The sequence below is a fragment of the Crocuta crocuta genome, unplaced genomic scaffold (assembly GCF_008692635.1).
Source record: "Crocuta crocuta isolate KB4526 unplaced genomic scaffold, BGI_CrCroc_1.0 scaffold255, whole genome shotgun sequence".
Classification (NCBI taxonomy): Eukaryota; Metazoa; Chordata; class Mammalia; order Carnivora; family Hyaenidae; genus Crocuta; species Crocuta crocuta.
The window spans coordinates 890,553-908,932 of NW_027530670.1; the positions used below are offsets into that span (position 1 = coordinate 890,553).

General features: G+C 38.4%; 1 protein-coding gene across 4 annotated transcripts in view; it reads right to left on the minus strand.

Annotated features, from left to right (window-relative positions):
- The window catches only part of ZNF143 (zinc finger protein 143), a 51,110-nt gene that overhangs the window by 12,132 nt on the left and 20,598 nt on the right, over nt 1-18,380 (minus strand). For all 4 annotated transcript variants that reach the window (XM_077769134.1, XM_077769135.1, XM_077769136.1 and 1 more), the window contains 5 exons: nt 10,640-10,759; nt 8,868-8,943; nt 8,077-8,202; nt 5,406-5,585; nt 1,792-2,019 (listed from right to left, as the gene is read on the minus strand). In XM_077769134.1, coding sequence (XP_077625260.1) covers nt 1,792-2,019; nt 5,406-5,585; nt 8,077-8,202; nt 8,868-8,943; nt 10,640-10,759 — 730 coding nt within the window. The remainder of the gene's footprint in view (nt 1-1,791; nt 2,020-5,405; nt 5,586-8,076; nt 8,203-8,867; nt 8,944-10,639; nt 10,760-18,380) is intronic.

Here is an 18,380-nt window from a genome sequence, read left to right on the forward strand (position 1 = left end):
GGGCTACAAAACCCAAAGAATTGTATGAGAGAAAAGGAATACAAATCCACCCCTATTCTTGAAAAAATAGTCTTTATTTATTATTTTTTTAAATAAAATCTCTCTTCTAGAATGGGCAAAATATTTTCTAGAATACAAGAAATTCAGACAATCTGAAAAATCAACACTTAAGGAAGAGACTAATGAAGCTTTAGAAAGGAAGAATTTCAAAACCTAAGCTTTTCAAGCCTATTATTATTTTTATTACTATATTATTTTTAAAAGCCTGCTTTCTAATTGCAAGGATTCAGCAGTTGTTGGGGTATCTAACCATACCCACGTACAGTGCTTTGGCTAGAAAGTACTAGAGCATTCAGGAATGAAGGAATTGTTATTTTCTCACTATCCTGTGACAGATGTTTGAAAAGACAAATTAGAACTACAGGGAATCATTTCAGCAGGGAGTGAATGGTCTGTTCGTTCTCTTACTCTAAATGCTTTAATATAAGAATGGGAAAATATGATTTCTTTTAATTTTCAAATCTACTTTGTTTAGAAGGTACTCAGTGAAACAGTAGGATAGCCTCGATTTCGTTTTGTTGGTTTTTTTCTTTAAGAAAACCTACTTCACTTACTTTGTCTATCATCTATGCTAAGTTACTTACCTGAAATCACAGAATGTGATCCTCTAAAATATTTTCCCCCCAAGAGTTTATTCTTATCAAATGAATGTTTTTGTCTCCTTACAACAATACTGAACAGCACATGAATCAACTAAAAGTTATTTGGGAGTGCTTTGCCGTTCTTATGCTTAAGATCAACATCCTTAGGAAACTCAAAGAGCCTAGCTACCCCTACCTTGCTCTCTAGCCTTACTTCAACCGCCTTTCCAGGCAGAAGTACCACACTGGCCAGGCTTCTTTTAGTCTCTCCAATTTACTTTGCTCTCCCCAACCTCAGGGCTTTTTGGATGTGCCATTCCCTCTATTTGGAAAGTTATCTTGCCTCTGCTCCTTATTTCTCCGCCCTGTGAAATCCCTGCCTCTCCACCCAATTAACCCCTATCCACTCTCTAGATCTTTCACGGTACCTGTTACTTTAACCTATGTGAGGAGTGTGTCTAGCTAACCGATACCGAATTTTAAAAAACCAGAAGGCTCACACTGCTTGTGCAGGGGATTTATTGCAACTATTTGTATTCATATCCAATTATACCTAGGGATCACCTTATTAAGCAGCAAAATAATTCACATCACTCAACTTCAGCTCAAACCAAAGCACAGACTGTTCTAGATAACAGGGAGGAAGTCGGTAACACCTGCCCTGCTCGGCCTCCAGGTGTGCCAGGCTCCTCTGCTCCTGCAGCTCAGGCCACTGTCACTTGAAACACACTTGATCTTAAAGTTGGTGGATACTGGGGCTTCTTTAATGATAATTACAGCTTTCCTTGCCAAACGGAAGCCACGTTCAGTGACCCAGGTCTGGTACCACAGCCTGGCCGTTTCTCAGAAGAAAAACAGCAATTCAAGCTGGGTGTCCTAAATCCATTTTATTCCCATCTTTCTGTTTCTTTGATAAGAGGAAAACTAAACAGGGGGAAAAAGAAAAAGAACCTCCCAGGCTAGATTAACTTCCCTTCTTATACATCCCAGGGCACCCAGTACCTTCTTTGATATCACTTCTCACACCTGTAAATTATATATCTGTGTGATTATTTGAATGAAACTTTATGATCTGAGAAAATGCAATGCATCATAAAGTGTGGCAGCCGTCGATTCCCAGAGAGAGAGATTTACTAGAAAGAACACTCACCTGGGGGAGGCTCAAAGAAGGCTTCCTGCTCCTCCTCAATGGGCTCAGTGTCATTGTGGGCCGTCCGTTTGTGCATGGCCAGTGTGGAGATCTGCTTGTAGGTCTTCCCACAGTGGTTACAGTTGTATGGTTTGGAATGAGTATGAACAACATGATGTTTGTACAAACTGGAATATTCTGTAAACCTTTTGTCACACCCAGGGACTGTACAAACATATGGCTTTTCACCTAAGTAAAGAACATACACACATACACTCAAAATCAACTTTTACATATATGAAGGCATAATCAATCCATTCTTCTCATGGGGAAAAGAAGCCTCTAACAGTGAAAATAGATGTCTGTCAAATCTCTTCTTTTTGTTTTATTGTTTATTTTAAGAGAGTCTGAGTGGGGGTTGGGCAGAGAGAGAGAGAGAGAAAGAGAGAGAGGGAATCCCAAGCAGGCTCCGCACCAGCAGCATGGAGCCCTACACAGGAATCGGATCTGTGAACCGTGAGATCATGACCTGAATGGAAACCAAAAGTCAGACACTTAACCGAATGAGCCACCCACATGCCCCAATGAACCGTCAAATCTTTCTATACTGCTATGAGGCAGAACATAAGAAGAGACTCTCTAACTATGATTGTGTCTTGGTTCAAAAGGCTGTCTGCATTCTAAGTCTTATCTCATGCCTGAATACCACTTTTTCCTTCATTTCAAGGGATGAGAAAAGTAACGATGGAGATGTTGTCCAGTTTAACTCTAAGCCTTGATAAAACTAATTTATTGTTACCTATAACTAGACAAGCCAGTATCATTAATACTGTATTAAAAATGACAATAACTGAGGCGCCTGGGTGACTCAGTCAGTTGAGCATCCGATTTTGGCTCAGGTCATGATCTTGCAGTTCATGAGTTCAAACCCTGTGTCTGGCTCTGTGCTGACAGCTCAGAGCCTGGAGCCTGCTTCAGATTCTGTGTCTCCCTATCTCTCTGTCCCTTTCCCACTCTCACTCTGTCTCTCAAAAATAAAAATAAAATATTAAAAAAATTAAAAAGTAAAATAAAAATGACAATAATAAATGTAATGATTACTATAACAAATGCAGCTTTCCCTATGGGTTTTATAAGGATAATAAAAAAGGTCTAAAAAGTTTACTAGACATAGTCTGAACACTTCAGTAAATCTAAAAGGACATATTCATATAATTTCTAAAATGTGCATATACATGTGTACATACATGTACATGTCTTACTTTATTCTCATTTTTATCTTCCTTGGGTAACTGCCTTTTTTTCTCATATGGTTCTAAACACAGTAAAACCATCCATAAATAGAAAATCTCACACTAATGTAATCTGTAACATAAGTCTTGAATATAGAGTAACTGGAAATTGCTTCCTGTCCTCTGCCCAGTCTATATTCTCATACTAGGGCAAGGTAAAGTTCTTACCTTGGTAGATGATTGTGGGAGAGATGTGGTGAGAGTAAGCCCAGGCAGGGAAAGCACAGTTAATTCCAACAAAAAACCAGTCCCATTGATATTTAGGCTGGAGCAGAAACCACCACTAAGTGGCACCAAACCACAGTCAAGATGTAAATAGATTGGAATGCACTTCGGACCTCCCTACTGGTTCTCTGCACAGCCTCAACTGGGTCATCTAACCAACCTTGCAAGAATGGATTGCATTTTACATAGTTCAATCTTTGCACCTCATTTACTGCATAATGCAGGCATTGACTATATCCTCTACCTGATGATCATTAGTCAATCTTTTCTACCTCTTGGGTCAGACCAACATTTCTACCTACCTACTGCATCTCTCTACTTCAACGATTCTCAATCATGTACACGTATGAAAGACCTGGGTTTTTTTTTTTAAATATATACTGATGCCTGGGCCTCATCCCGGTAAAATGATGTCAGAATTGTAGAGATAGAATATGGAGAATAATTCTATTTTTAAAAAGTGAATCCAATATGCAGCTACATTTAATAATTTTTTTTAATGTTTTTTATGGATTTCTGTGAGAGAGAGACAGCATAAATGGGGGAGGATCAGAGAGAGAGGAAGACAGAATCTGAAACAGGCTCCAGGCTCTGAGCTAGCTGTCAGCACAGAGCCCAACGCGGGGCTCGAACCCACGAACTGTGAGATCATGACCTGAGCCGAAGTCGGGCGCTTAACCAACTGAGCCACCCAGGTGCTCCATGTGCAGCCACATTTAAGAGCACTTCTCAGGGCACCAGTCATTTAAGCATCAGACTTCGGCTCAGGTCATGATCTCACAATTCACGAGTTCTGAGCTCCACACTGGGCCCTCTGCTGTCAGTACGGAGCCTGTTTCAGATACTCTGTGCCCAACCTCTCTGCCCTTCCTCTGCTCTTGTATGCCCATGTGCTCTCTCTCTCTCAAAAATAAATAAACGTTTAAAAAAAAGTTAGTTAAAAATAAAAGCACTGCTCTTCTTAAATGTCCCAAAGATCAGCTCAACCTAATGTGAGGCATCCCTCTTATTGGAATCTAATTTGCCCATTAAACATATTGAACACCAAACTTTCAGGGAATAAGTCTATATTCCATTTGCTTTAAATGGGAAAAACAATGTTTTCTCAGCTCATCTAAAAATCCCAGCCAATTTCCCCAAGTATCACAAAAAGGCTCTTAAGCACCTGTGTTTTAATCCACCAGGAATGTCTACATAATATGAAGATAATATAGATAAAATACCAATTAACTAGGGGTGCCTGGGTGGCTCAGTCAGTTAAGTGTCCGACTTCTGATTTTAGCTCAGGTCATGACCTCATGGTTTGTGGGTTTGGGCCCTGTGTTGGGCTCTGTGGCTGACAGTACGAAGCTTGTTTGGATTCTGTCTTTCTCTCTCTCTTCTCCCTCACTCGTGCTCCCTCTGTCTCAAAAATAAGAAAATAAACTTAAAAAAAAAACCAATTATCTAGTTATTTAACATTTGATGAAGTCGGTAGTGGCTTTAGGCTTTATGTCTGTGTGTAACACAATGATACAGTACGTATCAAGACAGGAATTCTGTTTTCCTTCTATACCACAAACATGTACTATAATGTGAAAATCAAATCTCTTAAAGATATAAAAGAAATACAAATTATAGTAGCAAAATAGAATTTTTCTTCTAATTATGGTTTTCTTTTCCAGGACTCTTAGGTTTTCACAGGCCTTTCCATTTTCTTAGAGAACACTTTAATAATGTAGGGAGCATGATTATGGACTCAGTCTACAAGTCAGTTTCCCCTGGGAAAACCTTCCCTGAATACTTCTCCCTTCCCACAGAGACGGAAGCTCCCCCTCTCTACTCCCACAACATCTCGTCCATGCCATGGGAGATACTGCACCCTGCAGCACTTAAATGTCTGCCATCTCTCCCCAATTCTACTGCCCTGGACTACGCCTTATTGGTCGGTCTCTGTACCTCTGACATCTGGCAGATGACAGTCACTGCTGACTGAATGTATACATACTAATGTGAAGCTTTTTTAAGTTGCTTAATCCTTCATTATCAGGCCAAGTGGTAGGAAGGAGAGAAGGAAGGAATTACTTGAAAAAGGTTTATAGAAGAAAGACAGAAGACAAAGAAATCAGAAACTGTTACCTGTGTGTATCCTCACGTGATTTTTATAATTGGTTGCACTGGCAAATGCCCTCCCACATCCTGGTTCTGTGCAGTAATAAGGTCTTTCTCCTGTGTGTGTCCTAATATGCACTTTTCTGATATTTGATGTTGTAAAAGACCGACCACAGCCTTCAAAGGGACATTTAAAGGGTCTTTCTCCTGAAAATACAAAAAGGAACAAATTAAATGGTGCAAAAATACACAGAAAATTGAACTGTCTTATCCTTCAATTCTGCCTAGGATCACACTCATAGAGTCTTCTTGTACTTCCCTTTCAGGTTTCCTCCCCCTGTGAATAGCATCTTCAACTCTCAACTTAAATTTATATAGGAAAACCTGAGTATTGTTCAAAACTTATCACTGACTGCACAACTTTCCAAGATGGAATCATCCAGATGGGCATATTAAAAAAAGAGCTGAGAAAAGCAGAGAAAGAAGTATCATAAAGAAATACAAAAGAAAAACAGAGTCAGGAATAAGAATTATGTTATAACAACACCAGAATCCCCTAATAGTTTATTTCCTATTTTATTTATACTGTAATGCTTCAAAGAAAAATTTGTTTTCTAAAAATCTAGTGTCTAGCACATAATATATATCACATATACTTGCTGAATATATTACTATTAACATTCTCATAAACTAAGCTTATGAAAGAGTCTATTCTGCCAATTCTATTCCTTTTCTTCATACCTGCTTTATACAACCTCAGAGCCCAAAGGACCTTTAAACTGTCAAGCATGAAATAACAGCCTCTGCTCTTGATTCCCACATGCCTTTTTTAAGAATGAGCTTGAATTAAGCAAACAACTCTTGTGATATTTATGAAAATCTTTGTGTAAAGACAGATAAATAGATTTACCCATATATATAAAAGTTTGTTTTTTTTCTTTTGGTCAAGAAAAATTAGGGTTTACCTGCTGGTAAAACACCACTCCAAAAGATTTCTGCCCTCAAATATGAAATCATTTAAAAAGGAGCAGGAATCTCTGGTGTTTTCTTTCGAGAAAGTTTTTTTCAGTATGTTAAACTAAAGAAAGTACTTTGGGTAAGTCCCTTCTCTTGTCTGGATCTAGATGACCTTAACCTTTTCCCAGCTCTGCCATGCTGGGATGCTAAGGAATAAGAGTTCTAACAATTCCCACAGTGCTATATACACTATTCCTCTGACTCTACAGCACCTTGCTTTGATTTTGCACTGAAATCACTTGTTTGTAAAACTCATCCCTAAAGCCCCCTTACACAATCCAATTTTTTACTAATGGAAATACTGATGATTTAAAAACTGAGGCACAAAGATGTGGTTTGCTTTATGTGTACTATCAAAGGAATCACAATTCCAATGTTTTGACCAATATTAATGGAACTAGATTATGGTTTTATATAATTTTTATATAACAAGTTGGCATTATATAGTAAATCCAAATAGAATTTGCAGGAATTTGGAAAGACTTGCTTCTGATACAATGGATAAAAATGAGTATATGAATGAAACAGAAGTAGAGACCTACACCTTTGGTTGTAAACACTGCACAGTCACATATCTTTTTTAAGGTTATTTATTCTGAGAAAAAGAGAGGGAGAGAGAGGGAGAGACAGAGAGAGATTGGGAGGAAGGGAGAGAGAGAATCCCAAGAAGGCTCCACATTGTCAGTACAGAGCCTGATGTGGGGTTCGAACTCACAAACTGTGAGATCATGACTTGAGCTGAAATCAAGAGCTGGATTCTTTTTTTTTTTAATTTAATTTTTTTTTTTTTTAACAAATAGTTTATTGTCAAATTAGTTTCCAAGAGCTGCATTCTTAACTGACTGAGCCACCCAGGTGCCCCCTGAACAGTATAAAGCACAGCCTATCTGGGATCATATATTAGCTAAAAGTTAAACTTTAATGAATGGACAAATCCTCCATGGAAATTTGCTAAAACTATTTCAGAATACTTAGAAGTATCTGGGGACAAAGTTATCACGCTATGTTTACAACAGCTGTAGTAAAATTTCAAACTAAATTATTAAGCTATATATAAGCTTAGTCAAAAGCTTTTAACAGCATCTCTTAACAGCAGTTTCTGAAATCCTTCCAGCTCTCATCTAAAGCAAATAATTACCTTTATAATTGATATTCCAATTCTACAAATAATCAAGTACAAGAAAGGGAGGGAAAGGGAGATAAAAACAAAGTACCTTTAGGAAAAGGAGGAGAAGGAAATTTAAAGGGGACGAGATACGATCACAAGGAAGTAACAAGCCTTTCTTTCTGTGGGGGCTATTAGGAGTTCATTTTCTTTAATAACAGCTTAATACAGGAGAAACAATGCTGAACTGAGAAGGAATTGGGTGCCTTAGGTCCTGGTCTCAGATGTGTAATCCTAGGTAAATAAGCCTGTTGCTCAGATAATACCTGCAAATTGAATGGGCTGGTGGTCTATGACCACTGTTCACCTTTTTTTGGGACATGGACCCCTCTGAGATTCTTAAAAAGATTATGAGCCCTCTTCCTGAAAGAAAATTTCAGGAGTTTAAGAGAAGTCCTTGAAGCTAATTCTGAAACTTCCAGAGACTCCTTCCCCAAGTTCCCTCCCTGAAGATTAATTCCTGGCCTTAAAAAAAAAATTCCTGGCCTAGGTATGGCTCTTTGTTTACACCAGTACCTGTATGAGTTCTTATATGTTTCTGTAGATCTCCTGAAGTTTTGAAAGATTTAGTACAGTTATCTTCCGAACACCGATATGGCTTTTCTCCTGTATGAGTTCTGACATGACTTTTTAATCCATAACCTTTAAGAAAAATGTAAAGAAATTGAATTATATGAGACCCCTCTTAGCATACCCACTGAGATTAAACTATTAAAAAACATAGTAAACACCAAGGAAATAATATTAGGCAAACACAACAGAACAACTATTAACAATGACAGCTAAAGACTGTCATGCTGGAAATTCAATACTGTCTAGAAGAGATTCTATGTGTTTTTTTAAAGTGCTCCAATCTTACTAGATGTTCACAACTCACACCCTAAAAGCTTGAAGTGGAATAAAGACATTAAATGAGGACTAAAGTAGAAGTCAGAAGGCCTGGTACCAGTCCTGACCCTGCTGGATGTGTCCCTGGGCAGGCTCCAACCCTTGCTAAGTCCCAGTTGCCCATGGTTCCCTCAGGTCTAACCTAATGTTACTCTGTGTCAGCTTCTAATGCTCAGCTTTTACTTTTCTGCTAAAAGAAAGCATAGTGTGGAGTGAAACACTGAACATGGTAGGTAGAAATAGGCCTGAGGAGAAAGGTGAGAACAGAGAGACAAAACTGAGCAAGCAGGACAAGAGGAAGTTAAGGGAGAGACTGAAAAACTGGTCACTGTGTATCCACTAATTCAGACCAAAGGCAAGGCCAGTCTCTGCTTGCCCCCTAGGAAGGACCAGGAAACAAAGAAAATTCATGTTTTTACCTGTTGCAAATGCTTTCCCACAGCCTAGGTGCTCACACTGATAAGGCCGGTCTCCTGTGTGTGATCTCTCATGGACCTGTCATAAAAATGCAGGTGTGATTTCTACTTCCTTTAATTAATACCTAGGTAGATGGTCTCAATAGAGACCTATTTTTTTTCCCTCTGTTGAATTACACTTGAACTTGAAGATGTGGGGGGNGTACTGACCCTGTACCTCCTATGCAAACATCAGAATAGAACTCTTGACCCCCCAAAATAACTTAATTACCAACAGCCTATTGTTGAGCAGAAGCCTTACTGATAACATCACGTTGATTAACATGTTATTTCGTACGTTATATTCTTATAACATAATAAGCTACAGAAAAGAAAATATTATTAAGATAATAAGAGAAAATACCTTTACAGTACTATACTGTATTTATTGAAAACATTCACATATAAGTGGACCTGTATAGTTCAAACTTGTGTTATTCAAGGGTGAAGTGTATTTTGTTGTTTATATGGGATTTTTTTGAAAAACAAAAGACAACTTTTCTCAAAAACTGTGGCCCAACAATTCTCAATATGCTAAATGCTATATATTAAGAAGTACTCATTTTAATTTTTTTTTAATGTTTACTTATTTTTGAGAGAGAGATAAAGTGCAAGCCAGGGAGGGGCAGAGAGAGAAGGAGACACAAAATCCAAAGCAGGCTCCAGGCTCTGAGCTATCAGCACAAAGCCTGACATGGGGCTCGAACCCATGAACCATGAGATTATGACCTGAGCCAAAGTTTGATGCTTAACCGAATGAGCCACCCAGGCGTCCTAAGAAGTACTCATTTTAAATAAGGAACAGGAGTATTAGAGGTTTGAGTTTTCCTATGGTGGTCAAAGGGGTCTGTACAGAACATATACACGGTGAAAGCTAGGATGAGAGCGTAGACAGAGGCTACATGATGTAAGGTTAAGAGTGCGGAGGCTGCTGCTACAGAAGGCAAGGCTTCACCATGAGGCGTTTGCCTTCTCTAAGCCTCAAAGTCCTTTCTGTAAAGCTGAGACATTAACTGTATCTACGGTAGAGAGCTGCTGTGACTGATGTGAATGATCATGACAATGGCCAACATCTACTGAATCTTTACCATGTACCAGGCCATTCTTTTCAGTACTGGTACATATCTACTTATTTATTTCTCACAAGCACGGTGTGAGGAAAACAAGGTATTAAAATGCTAAGTAACATGTCATGGTGACACAGCAATAAGTAATGGAGATGAACTCTAGGGTTGCGACTCCAAATAGGCTACATGCACACTTCTTGACACACTAAGTCATGCAATAAATGTTAGCTATTTGTGGCATGTTGTGTTTAGCCGCAAGCAAAATACTTGGCCTATATATTTGAAACACAGGACACGTTAACACCAACTTCTGCTAGATTTCAGCAAATCACTGTTAACAGAATGATAACACACATCCCTCTCATAAAGTTACATGAATTTCACATCTGACAAAAATATATTCAAATATATACAGTGTTTACCATGTGCCTGGTAGTATTTGGGACATTAGGGAAACAGATGAAGAAACCATAGTCCAAGTGCGCAAAGAGTCGACAGTTTCTGAAATCTGCATATGGTTTCATGTGATCTGTGTATGAGCATTGGCCTGTGTCTATATCTTGGTAAGTGAGGGAAAACAATGGTATTTGAATGCTACAAATATATCATGTTGGCATTTAATGTCCTAAGTACTGTCATAACTAGATACAGCATTTCCTTTATATATACCTTAAGATGATGAGCTGTTGTATATAATTTCCCACATCCATCATATTCACATCGAAATGCCTTCTCTCCACTCTGCTGAGATTTAGCAGTTACTCTTGTTGCATGTCCTTGTAAGACAATCTACATGAAACAAAAAGTACGATTCAAATTATTTATACAGATATAAAATAGATGAAATTATTGTTTTCAGAATAAAAAAGATAAAACTGCGATGAGTGTTTTCAGACTCAGATCATCATTTTACAAAGATTCTATCACATTGAGCCAGCTAGGTTAATTCTGTTCTGTGGCTGAAGTCAGCAGCTGTGGAAGAAATCAAAAGGAGACCCACAAGGAGGCATAGCTAGAGCTCACAGATCTATTTCCATCCTAGAAACATCAACTTAAGTAACATCTCCATTGTATGCAGGTATTCCATAACATGCTCAAGGCATATATATAGACATATAATTTAGGACATGTGTCCTAAAAACAATGTAAAAGCCATTTTCAATTTCAAAAGCACATCAAAGCAATGAAAAAGAGAGGCTTTTGACATTGGGGTCACCTGCAGGAGACATTACAATCCATATGATCCTATTCTGTAACCTTTATTCAGTAGAAGATCATTTTTCTGGGACTCAACACCACAAGACTTCAAAAAACTGTACTGATTTTAGAAGCTTTTTAAAGATGATCACCTATTTCAGAAATTAAGATACCATAAAAATGGAATAATGACTTTCCACTTTGCGGGCCCTGGGGTGACAGAGCTGTAGGTTAGGGCAAGCTGTCTAGAAGTGAAAACAAGGTGGGGAGGCAAGCAGTCCAGGCAGAAAAGAGAGTATGACCGAAAGTATGGAAGAGGGCCTGGAGGAAGCAGAAACTTACTATGAAACTGTTATGTCTATATGATAGAATGAATAACAGGAAAAAGAAAGGGAAGATTAGGACCACATTCGGGAAGAGCTTTGATGCCATTCTGAAGACTAAACCTAGACAACGAAAGCAAAGGCAGGCATTAAGAGTCTTCTTTAAGTTTACTTTTTTAAGTACTCTCCCATCCAGTGCAGGGCTTGAACCCACAATCCATGACCCAGAGATCAGGACCCACGCATTCCTCTGACTGAGCCAGCCAGGTGCTCTAGGCATTAACATTTTTAAAGTAAAGGTTCAATCAAGATCAGCTCTGTGTTTTAGAAAGAGAACTCTGGAAACTTAACAGAGGACCGTGGGGAGGGGAAGGAGAAAAAAATAGTTGGGGAGAGGAAGGGAGGCAAACCATCAGAGACTCTTGAATACTAAGAACAAACTGAGGGCTGATGGGGGTGGCAGAGGCGAAGGGAGGTCATGGGCCTGGAGGACACTTGTTGGGGTGAGCACTGGGTGCCATATGGAAACCAACTTAATAAACTATAAAAGAATAAATAAATAAGTAAGTAAGTAAGAAAGAAAGAAAGAAAGAAAGAAAGAAAGAAAGAAAGAAAGAAAGAAAGAAAGAAAGAGAGAGAACTCTGGTAATGGTGTGAAAAAGTGAAAGACAAAAGAGGCAAGGAGACTAAAAGTTGTTTGTATGATCATGAATATGGAAGGAAAACCAGGCTAGGGCAATGACCATGGAATTCAAAGCAATAGATGATTCTGCAGATATTTTACGGGTGAAGATGCACAGAATCCAAATTTCAAAAGCTAAATTAAGAGGCTAACGCTATAAGAGGTATTTCAAGGCTGTATTGGTAATTTCACTCAAGGATGTATATAGTTTTTGTCAAAGAAAAACCTGATACATAACCACAAGGGAAATGTCTCAAAGGCAAGAGAGAGGCTACCACCAGTAAAACACTAATCATCTTCTAAAACCATCTACAGAAAATGACTTCTTTACTATCTTGCTTAATGTATGTTCTGAGAATTAAGAGATAACCTCAGCTCTGCCATAAATTCACTGTGTGACCTTGAGCAAGTCATGTAGGGTTTGATTGCCTGTCTGTATAGAGAACATATTGTACTAAATCAGTGATTTTTTTTTCTTTTTTAAACATTTTAAAAATTCCTTTGCCAGATGAAATCTTACACAGCAGTCTACTGTGCAAAACGGATAATGGTATTCCTGCTTCTACTGGCCCAGGCAGGCGTGGGTGGCTCAGAGCTTTGCTAGTCCCTGAGGGACCTCAAAGAAACCCTAGGACCCAACCCCCCACAAAAATCAGAGCTTGAAAATCGCTGTACAAGAAGACAGTACTAAGTCCCTCCTAGCTTTAACATCCTAGGGTCCTGAGAAGGTACAAATCCACTGGTAAATAAAGTGCTGAATCTGAGACTGAATTCCAAAGTGACTTTGATAATAAAGAGGTTAACTACCATTTACTGAGGCGGTGCTTTATGTGATGTGCTGTGGTGGGTGCTTCGCATGCGCTGGCTTATTGGTCCTCCACGACTATCCAATGAATTAAATATTTCCTATGATTTACAAATAAGAAAAATGAGGCTCAGGGTAGTTAAGTAATGTAACTTGCCCAAGGTCCAAGGCTGAGAAATAGGGCTTGAAGCAGATTAGCTCTAGAGTTCACTCTATGAACCCCACAGTGTGCAGGATGCGGTAGCCCAGCAGTAACTAACTGGCAGAGTTTTGTATTCACAGAGTGAGAAACCTGGCAGGGCTGAGGATAACTGGTGAGTTTACTGCCTAGCTCAGGACTTAAAATTCCATTTACTATGAAGGCCTGATGCACATAGCAGATAGAACTTTTGTTATGTGATATGGGTAAATTTCTATCTTAGGATGTAAATAATTTATACTCTTGCAGAAAGATAAAATGAAAGCAACTTGAAGAATTTTTGAAAGTATGTTCTCTTTCAAGAAAGGAATTAATCAAAGAAGTATCGGAACAGGGGGACCTTTAGGGAACCATGGGACACCTTAGAATTTCCAGGAAGACTTAAAACACAAACAAAAAAACCTCCAGAGATTTCTACCAATTATTATTGGGTAATGGTCCTTCACTTTTTATTTTTACCTCTCTACATTGTTTGGATTTTTTTTCAAGTGTACAATTTGATTCATTTTTTAAATTTAATATTTTTTTTACTTGAGTATAGTTGATACACAATGTTACATTAGTTGCAGGTATACAGCATAGTGATTAAACATCTTTATGTGTTATGCTATGCTCACCACAGCGTAGCTGCCATCTGTCACCATGCAACACTATGATAATACCACTGCCTATATTCCCTGTGCTGTGCCTTTTATTCCCTCAATGTATTCATTTCCAGAACTGGAAGCCTGTATCTCCCCTCTCTCTCACCCATGTTGCCCATCCCTCCACATCTTTCTCCTCTGGCAACCATCTGTTTGTTCTCTGCATTTATAAGGCTGATTCTGCTTTTCGTTTGTTAATTTATTTGTTTTGTTTTTTTAGATTCCACAAATAAGTGAAACCACATGGTATCTGTCTTTCCCTGACTTATTCCACTTGGCATAAATCCCTCTAGGTCCCATCCGTGTGGTCACAAATGGCAAGAATTCATTTTCTTTTTTTTTTATGGCTGCAAAATATTCCATTTTAAATACACCACAATTTCTTTATTCATCTATCAATGGACACTTGGGCTGCTTCCATATCTTGGCCACTGTAAGTAATGCTGTAATAAACACAAGGGTGCAATATCTTTTAGAATTAGTGTTTTCAGGTCCTCTGACCATTTTTAATCAGATTGTCTTTCTGGTGTTACGTTTTTTATATATTTTGGATAGCCCCTGACTAGATATATCATTTGCACAGATCTTCTCCCATTCAGTAAGTTGCTTTTTTGTTTTATGATGGTTTCCTTTGCTGTGCAAGAGCTTTTCATTTTACTGTAGTCCCAACAGTTTATTTTGCTTTTGTTTCCCTTGTCTTAGGAGACACAGCTACGAAAAATGTTGCTATAGCCAATGTCAAAGCAATTACTGCCTGTGTTCTCTTCTTGGAGTTTTATGGTTTTAGGTCTTACATTTAAGTCTTTAATCCACTCTGAGTTTACTTTTGTGCATGGTATAAGAAAGTAGTCCCACCATAGCAGTCAGACAAGCAAAGAAATAAAAGGCATTCATATTGTAAAGAAAGAAGTTAAACTTTTTCACTTTTTGCAGATGACATGATATCATACACAGAAAACCCTAAGGATTCCACTAATAAACTAGAATTCAGTAAAATAGCAGTATACGAAATGAATATGTGGATTGGTTATGTTTCTGTATACACTAATAAAAAAGCACAAAGAGAAATTAAGAAAACAGGTACACTTACAACTGCACCAAAAAGAATAACATACGTTGGAATAAACTTAACCAAGGAGGTGAAAGGCCTATACTCTGAAAACTATAGAACACTGATGAAAGAAACTGAAGACAAAACAAATGGATTTTCTAAAAGTAAACATGATTACCTTTTTTAAAAAAAAAGTACATTGTAGCTATCTATATAATAAGATCATTGGTCATTTGGGGTGTTTTTTCTTTAAAACTTCTCTGAATTAAAAAAACTAAAAATATTATTAAAAAATAAAATTCTTGGGTTCTATCTCAGACCTACTGATCCAATCTCTAGAGACTTATCTCAGTCATTTAAAAAATTTTTTTTATTATTTCTTTATTATTAAAAATTTTTTAATGTTTATTTTTGAGAGGGAGAGAGACAGAGCATTAGTGTGGGAAGGGCAGAGAGAGAAAGGGAGATCCAGAATCTGAAGTAGGCTCCATGCTCTGAACCATCAGCACAGAGCCTGACGGACCCACGGACCACGAGACCGTGACCTGAGAGGAACTTGGATGCTCAACTGACTGAGACACCCAGACGCCCCAGTCATGAGTTATTTTTTAATAAGTTCCATAGCTCAATCTCATGTCTGCCCCTGATTAATAACTACTGATTAAATACCTTTCTTTTAGAGATAAAAGGAAGAGGCTCAGAAAAGCAAGACTCATTTCCTCAAGATCACATAGAGAAAAGTATGGAAAATATATATGAAATATCATCCACATTCAAACTGCCTATATCCATAGGCAGGTTTGGGGGTAATTCTCTAACCCATGTTCTAGGAGAATCTGCCACCCCAGCCATAAACCCTGATAACCAGAAAAGATGGTATATGTAAGGATTGCCAGTGGTCTATGCCCTATGTGGCCTAGCTTATAAAGTCAAGCTAAGTCCACGAATTTTCTTTCCCTGGAATTTGACCTAAGAAATAAAGGAAAATCCTGAGTTGGCTTAGGATGAGAAGCCTGAGACAGCAAGGCTGTGATGAGCTACATACAAACTCAATGATACAAAGAGGAAGCCTGTCTGCAGAGAAAAGAAGGGAGCAGAGATACCATGGAGGAGACGAGGAGGAAGAAAAAGGAGTGAGATTAACCTCTAGTCCTGATTTCTTTGCAGTTCTGGTTCCTATGAAGCCCTGCTGTTCAGCAGTTCCTGTTCTCTGCTTATAAGCTCTGCTGTATCCTTATAATATATCTCTTTTTTCCTAAGCTAGCTTGACTGGCTTTCTGTGTTTTCCAGTTATTAAAGCTCTGATTAAAAGTACCAAGCCAAAGAACTTTGATCTCCAATGTAAATAAAATTAGTTTCCAATGAAGTCAAAACTAATGTCAATCATGAAAAAAGCCTTAGTATTCTAACAGAATATGTAAAGCATCAACAATGCTATATAATGCTGACACTATTACAAATTATGTTCTCATATATCACTTAGAATATTAATCAAATGAAAATCTTACTTGACTTTCATAAACTCATGAGATGGGTAAGGCAAAATTATTGTTATTTTCATTTAGCAGATCTAAGAAATCTCAGATCCAAAGAACCCCAAAAACCTCGGATCTAGAGAAGTCACAGAATTTGCTCAGTCACAAAGCTACTACACGGCAAAGTAGAAACTCTACTTAGATTTTTATTATACATGTATGCTACTTTAACCCCATTAGCCTTACAGTTCTCACATAAATGAACACATGGGCATTCTTAAATAGAGTACTTTAGATCAGGGTTTTCAAATTGGGCACCACTGATATTTTGAATAGAGTAATTCTTTTTGTGGGGGCTGCTCTATGCCTTGCAGATACCAGTTAATGTCCCTCAATTGTGACAACCAAAGTTTTCTCCAGACATTGCCACATGTCTCCAGGTGGAGGTGGCAAAACTGTCTCCATATGAGCACAGCTGCTTTACATACTCTAGGTCTTTTTTTTAAAGTTTGTTTATTTGTTTGTTTGTTTATTTAGTTTGAGAGGATGAGTGGAAGAGAGGAAGAGACAGAGAATCCCAAGCGAGCTCTTCGGTGACAGCCCTGACCTGGGGCTCAATCTCATGAACCATGAGATCATGACCTCAGCCAAAATCAAGAGTCAGATGTTTAACTGACTGAGACACCCAGCACCTGAAACTCTGGGTCTTTCTTGTCTTATGAAATTTGGTTTCATGTACGAGATCAGCTCAGCAGCACAACTAGTATGTTTATGTTACAGATGGAAGAGAAAGTTCCCAAGTGTAAGCATCAAAATGAAATTAAGTCTAGAGCTTTGAAACAAGACTATTTATAAAAATTCTACTGCATTAGCTACAGATCTTTTATTGTTTATTTTTTAAAGTTCAGCCAGGCACAGAGTTACAACTTCTAAAGCATTCTAGCAGGAGTACCAAGAGATAAGCCAAGAAGTCACAGCTTATTTGCAGTGGTTCTTTTGGGATATTTTGACTTATGTATTGGGCTCTCAACCTCAAATATGGTACTAAACTATGTTAAAGGATGAAGGTTTGGGGCACCTGGGTGGCTCAGTCAGTTAAGCATCTGACTTCAGCTCATGTCATGACCTCGAAGTTCATGAGTTCAAGCCCCACACTGGACTTAGTACTGTCAGCGCGGAGCCCACTTTGGATCCTCTCTTTCCCTCTCTCTGCTCCTCTCTCCCCCTCTTTCTGCCCCTCCCCTTGCTTGTGCACACTCTCTCAAAAATAAACAAACATTAAAAAAATAAAGGATGAAGGATTCATGTATTTCTGGTCCAGCACTATGATGAAAAGAAATATGAATCACAAGTGCAAGCTACATACATATTTAAAAATATTCTAGCAGCCACATTTAGTTTTTTTTTTTTTTTTAATTTTTTAATGCTTTTTTATTTATTTCTGAGAGAGAGAGACAGCATGAGCAGGGGAGGGTCAGAGAGAGAGGGAGACACAGAATCCGAAACAGGCTCGAGGCTCTGGGCTAGCTGTCAGCACAGGGCCTGATGTGGGGCTCGAACCCATGAACCGTGAGATCATGACCTGAGCCGAAGTTGGACGCTTAACCGACTGAGCCACCCAGGCGCCCCTAGCAGCCACATTTAAAAAGTAAAAAGAGGGGCACTTGGGTGGCTCAATTGGTTAAGTGTCCGACCCTTGATTTTGGATCAGGTCATGATCTCACAGTACATGAATTTGAGGCCCATGTCAGGCTGTATTCTGGCAGTGCAAACCGTGCTTGGGATACTTTCTTTCTCTCCCTCTCTGCCCCTCCCTTGCTCGCTCGCTCTCTTTCTCTCTCAAAATAAATAAACATTTTAAAAAGAGTAAAAAGAAACAGGTGAAATTAATTTTAGTAATTCTTTTATTTAACCCAATATGTCTAAAATATTATTATTATTATTATTTTTAAATGTTTTATTTATTTCTAGGAGAGAGAGAGAGAGAGAGAGAGACAGCGTGAGCAGGGGAGGGTCAGAGAGAGAGGGAGTCAC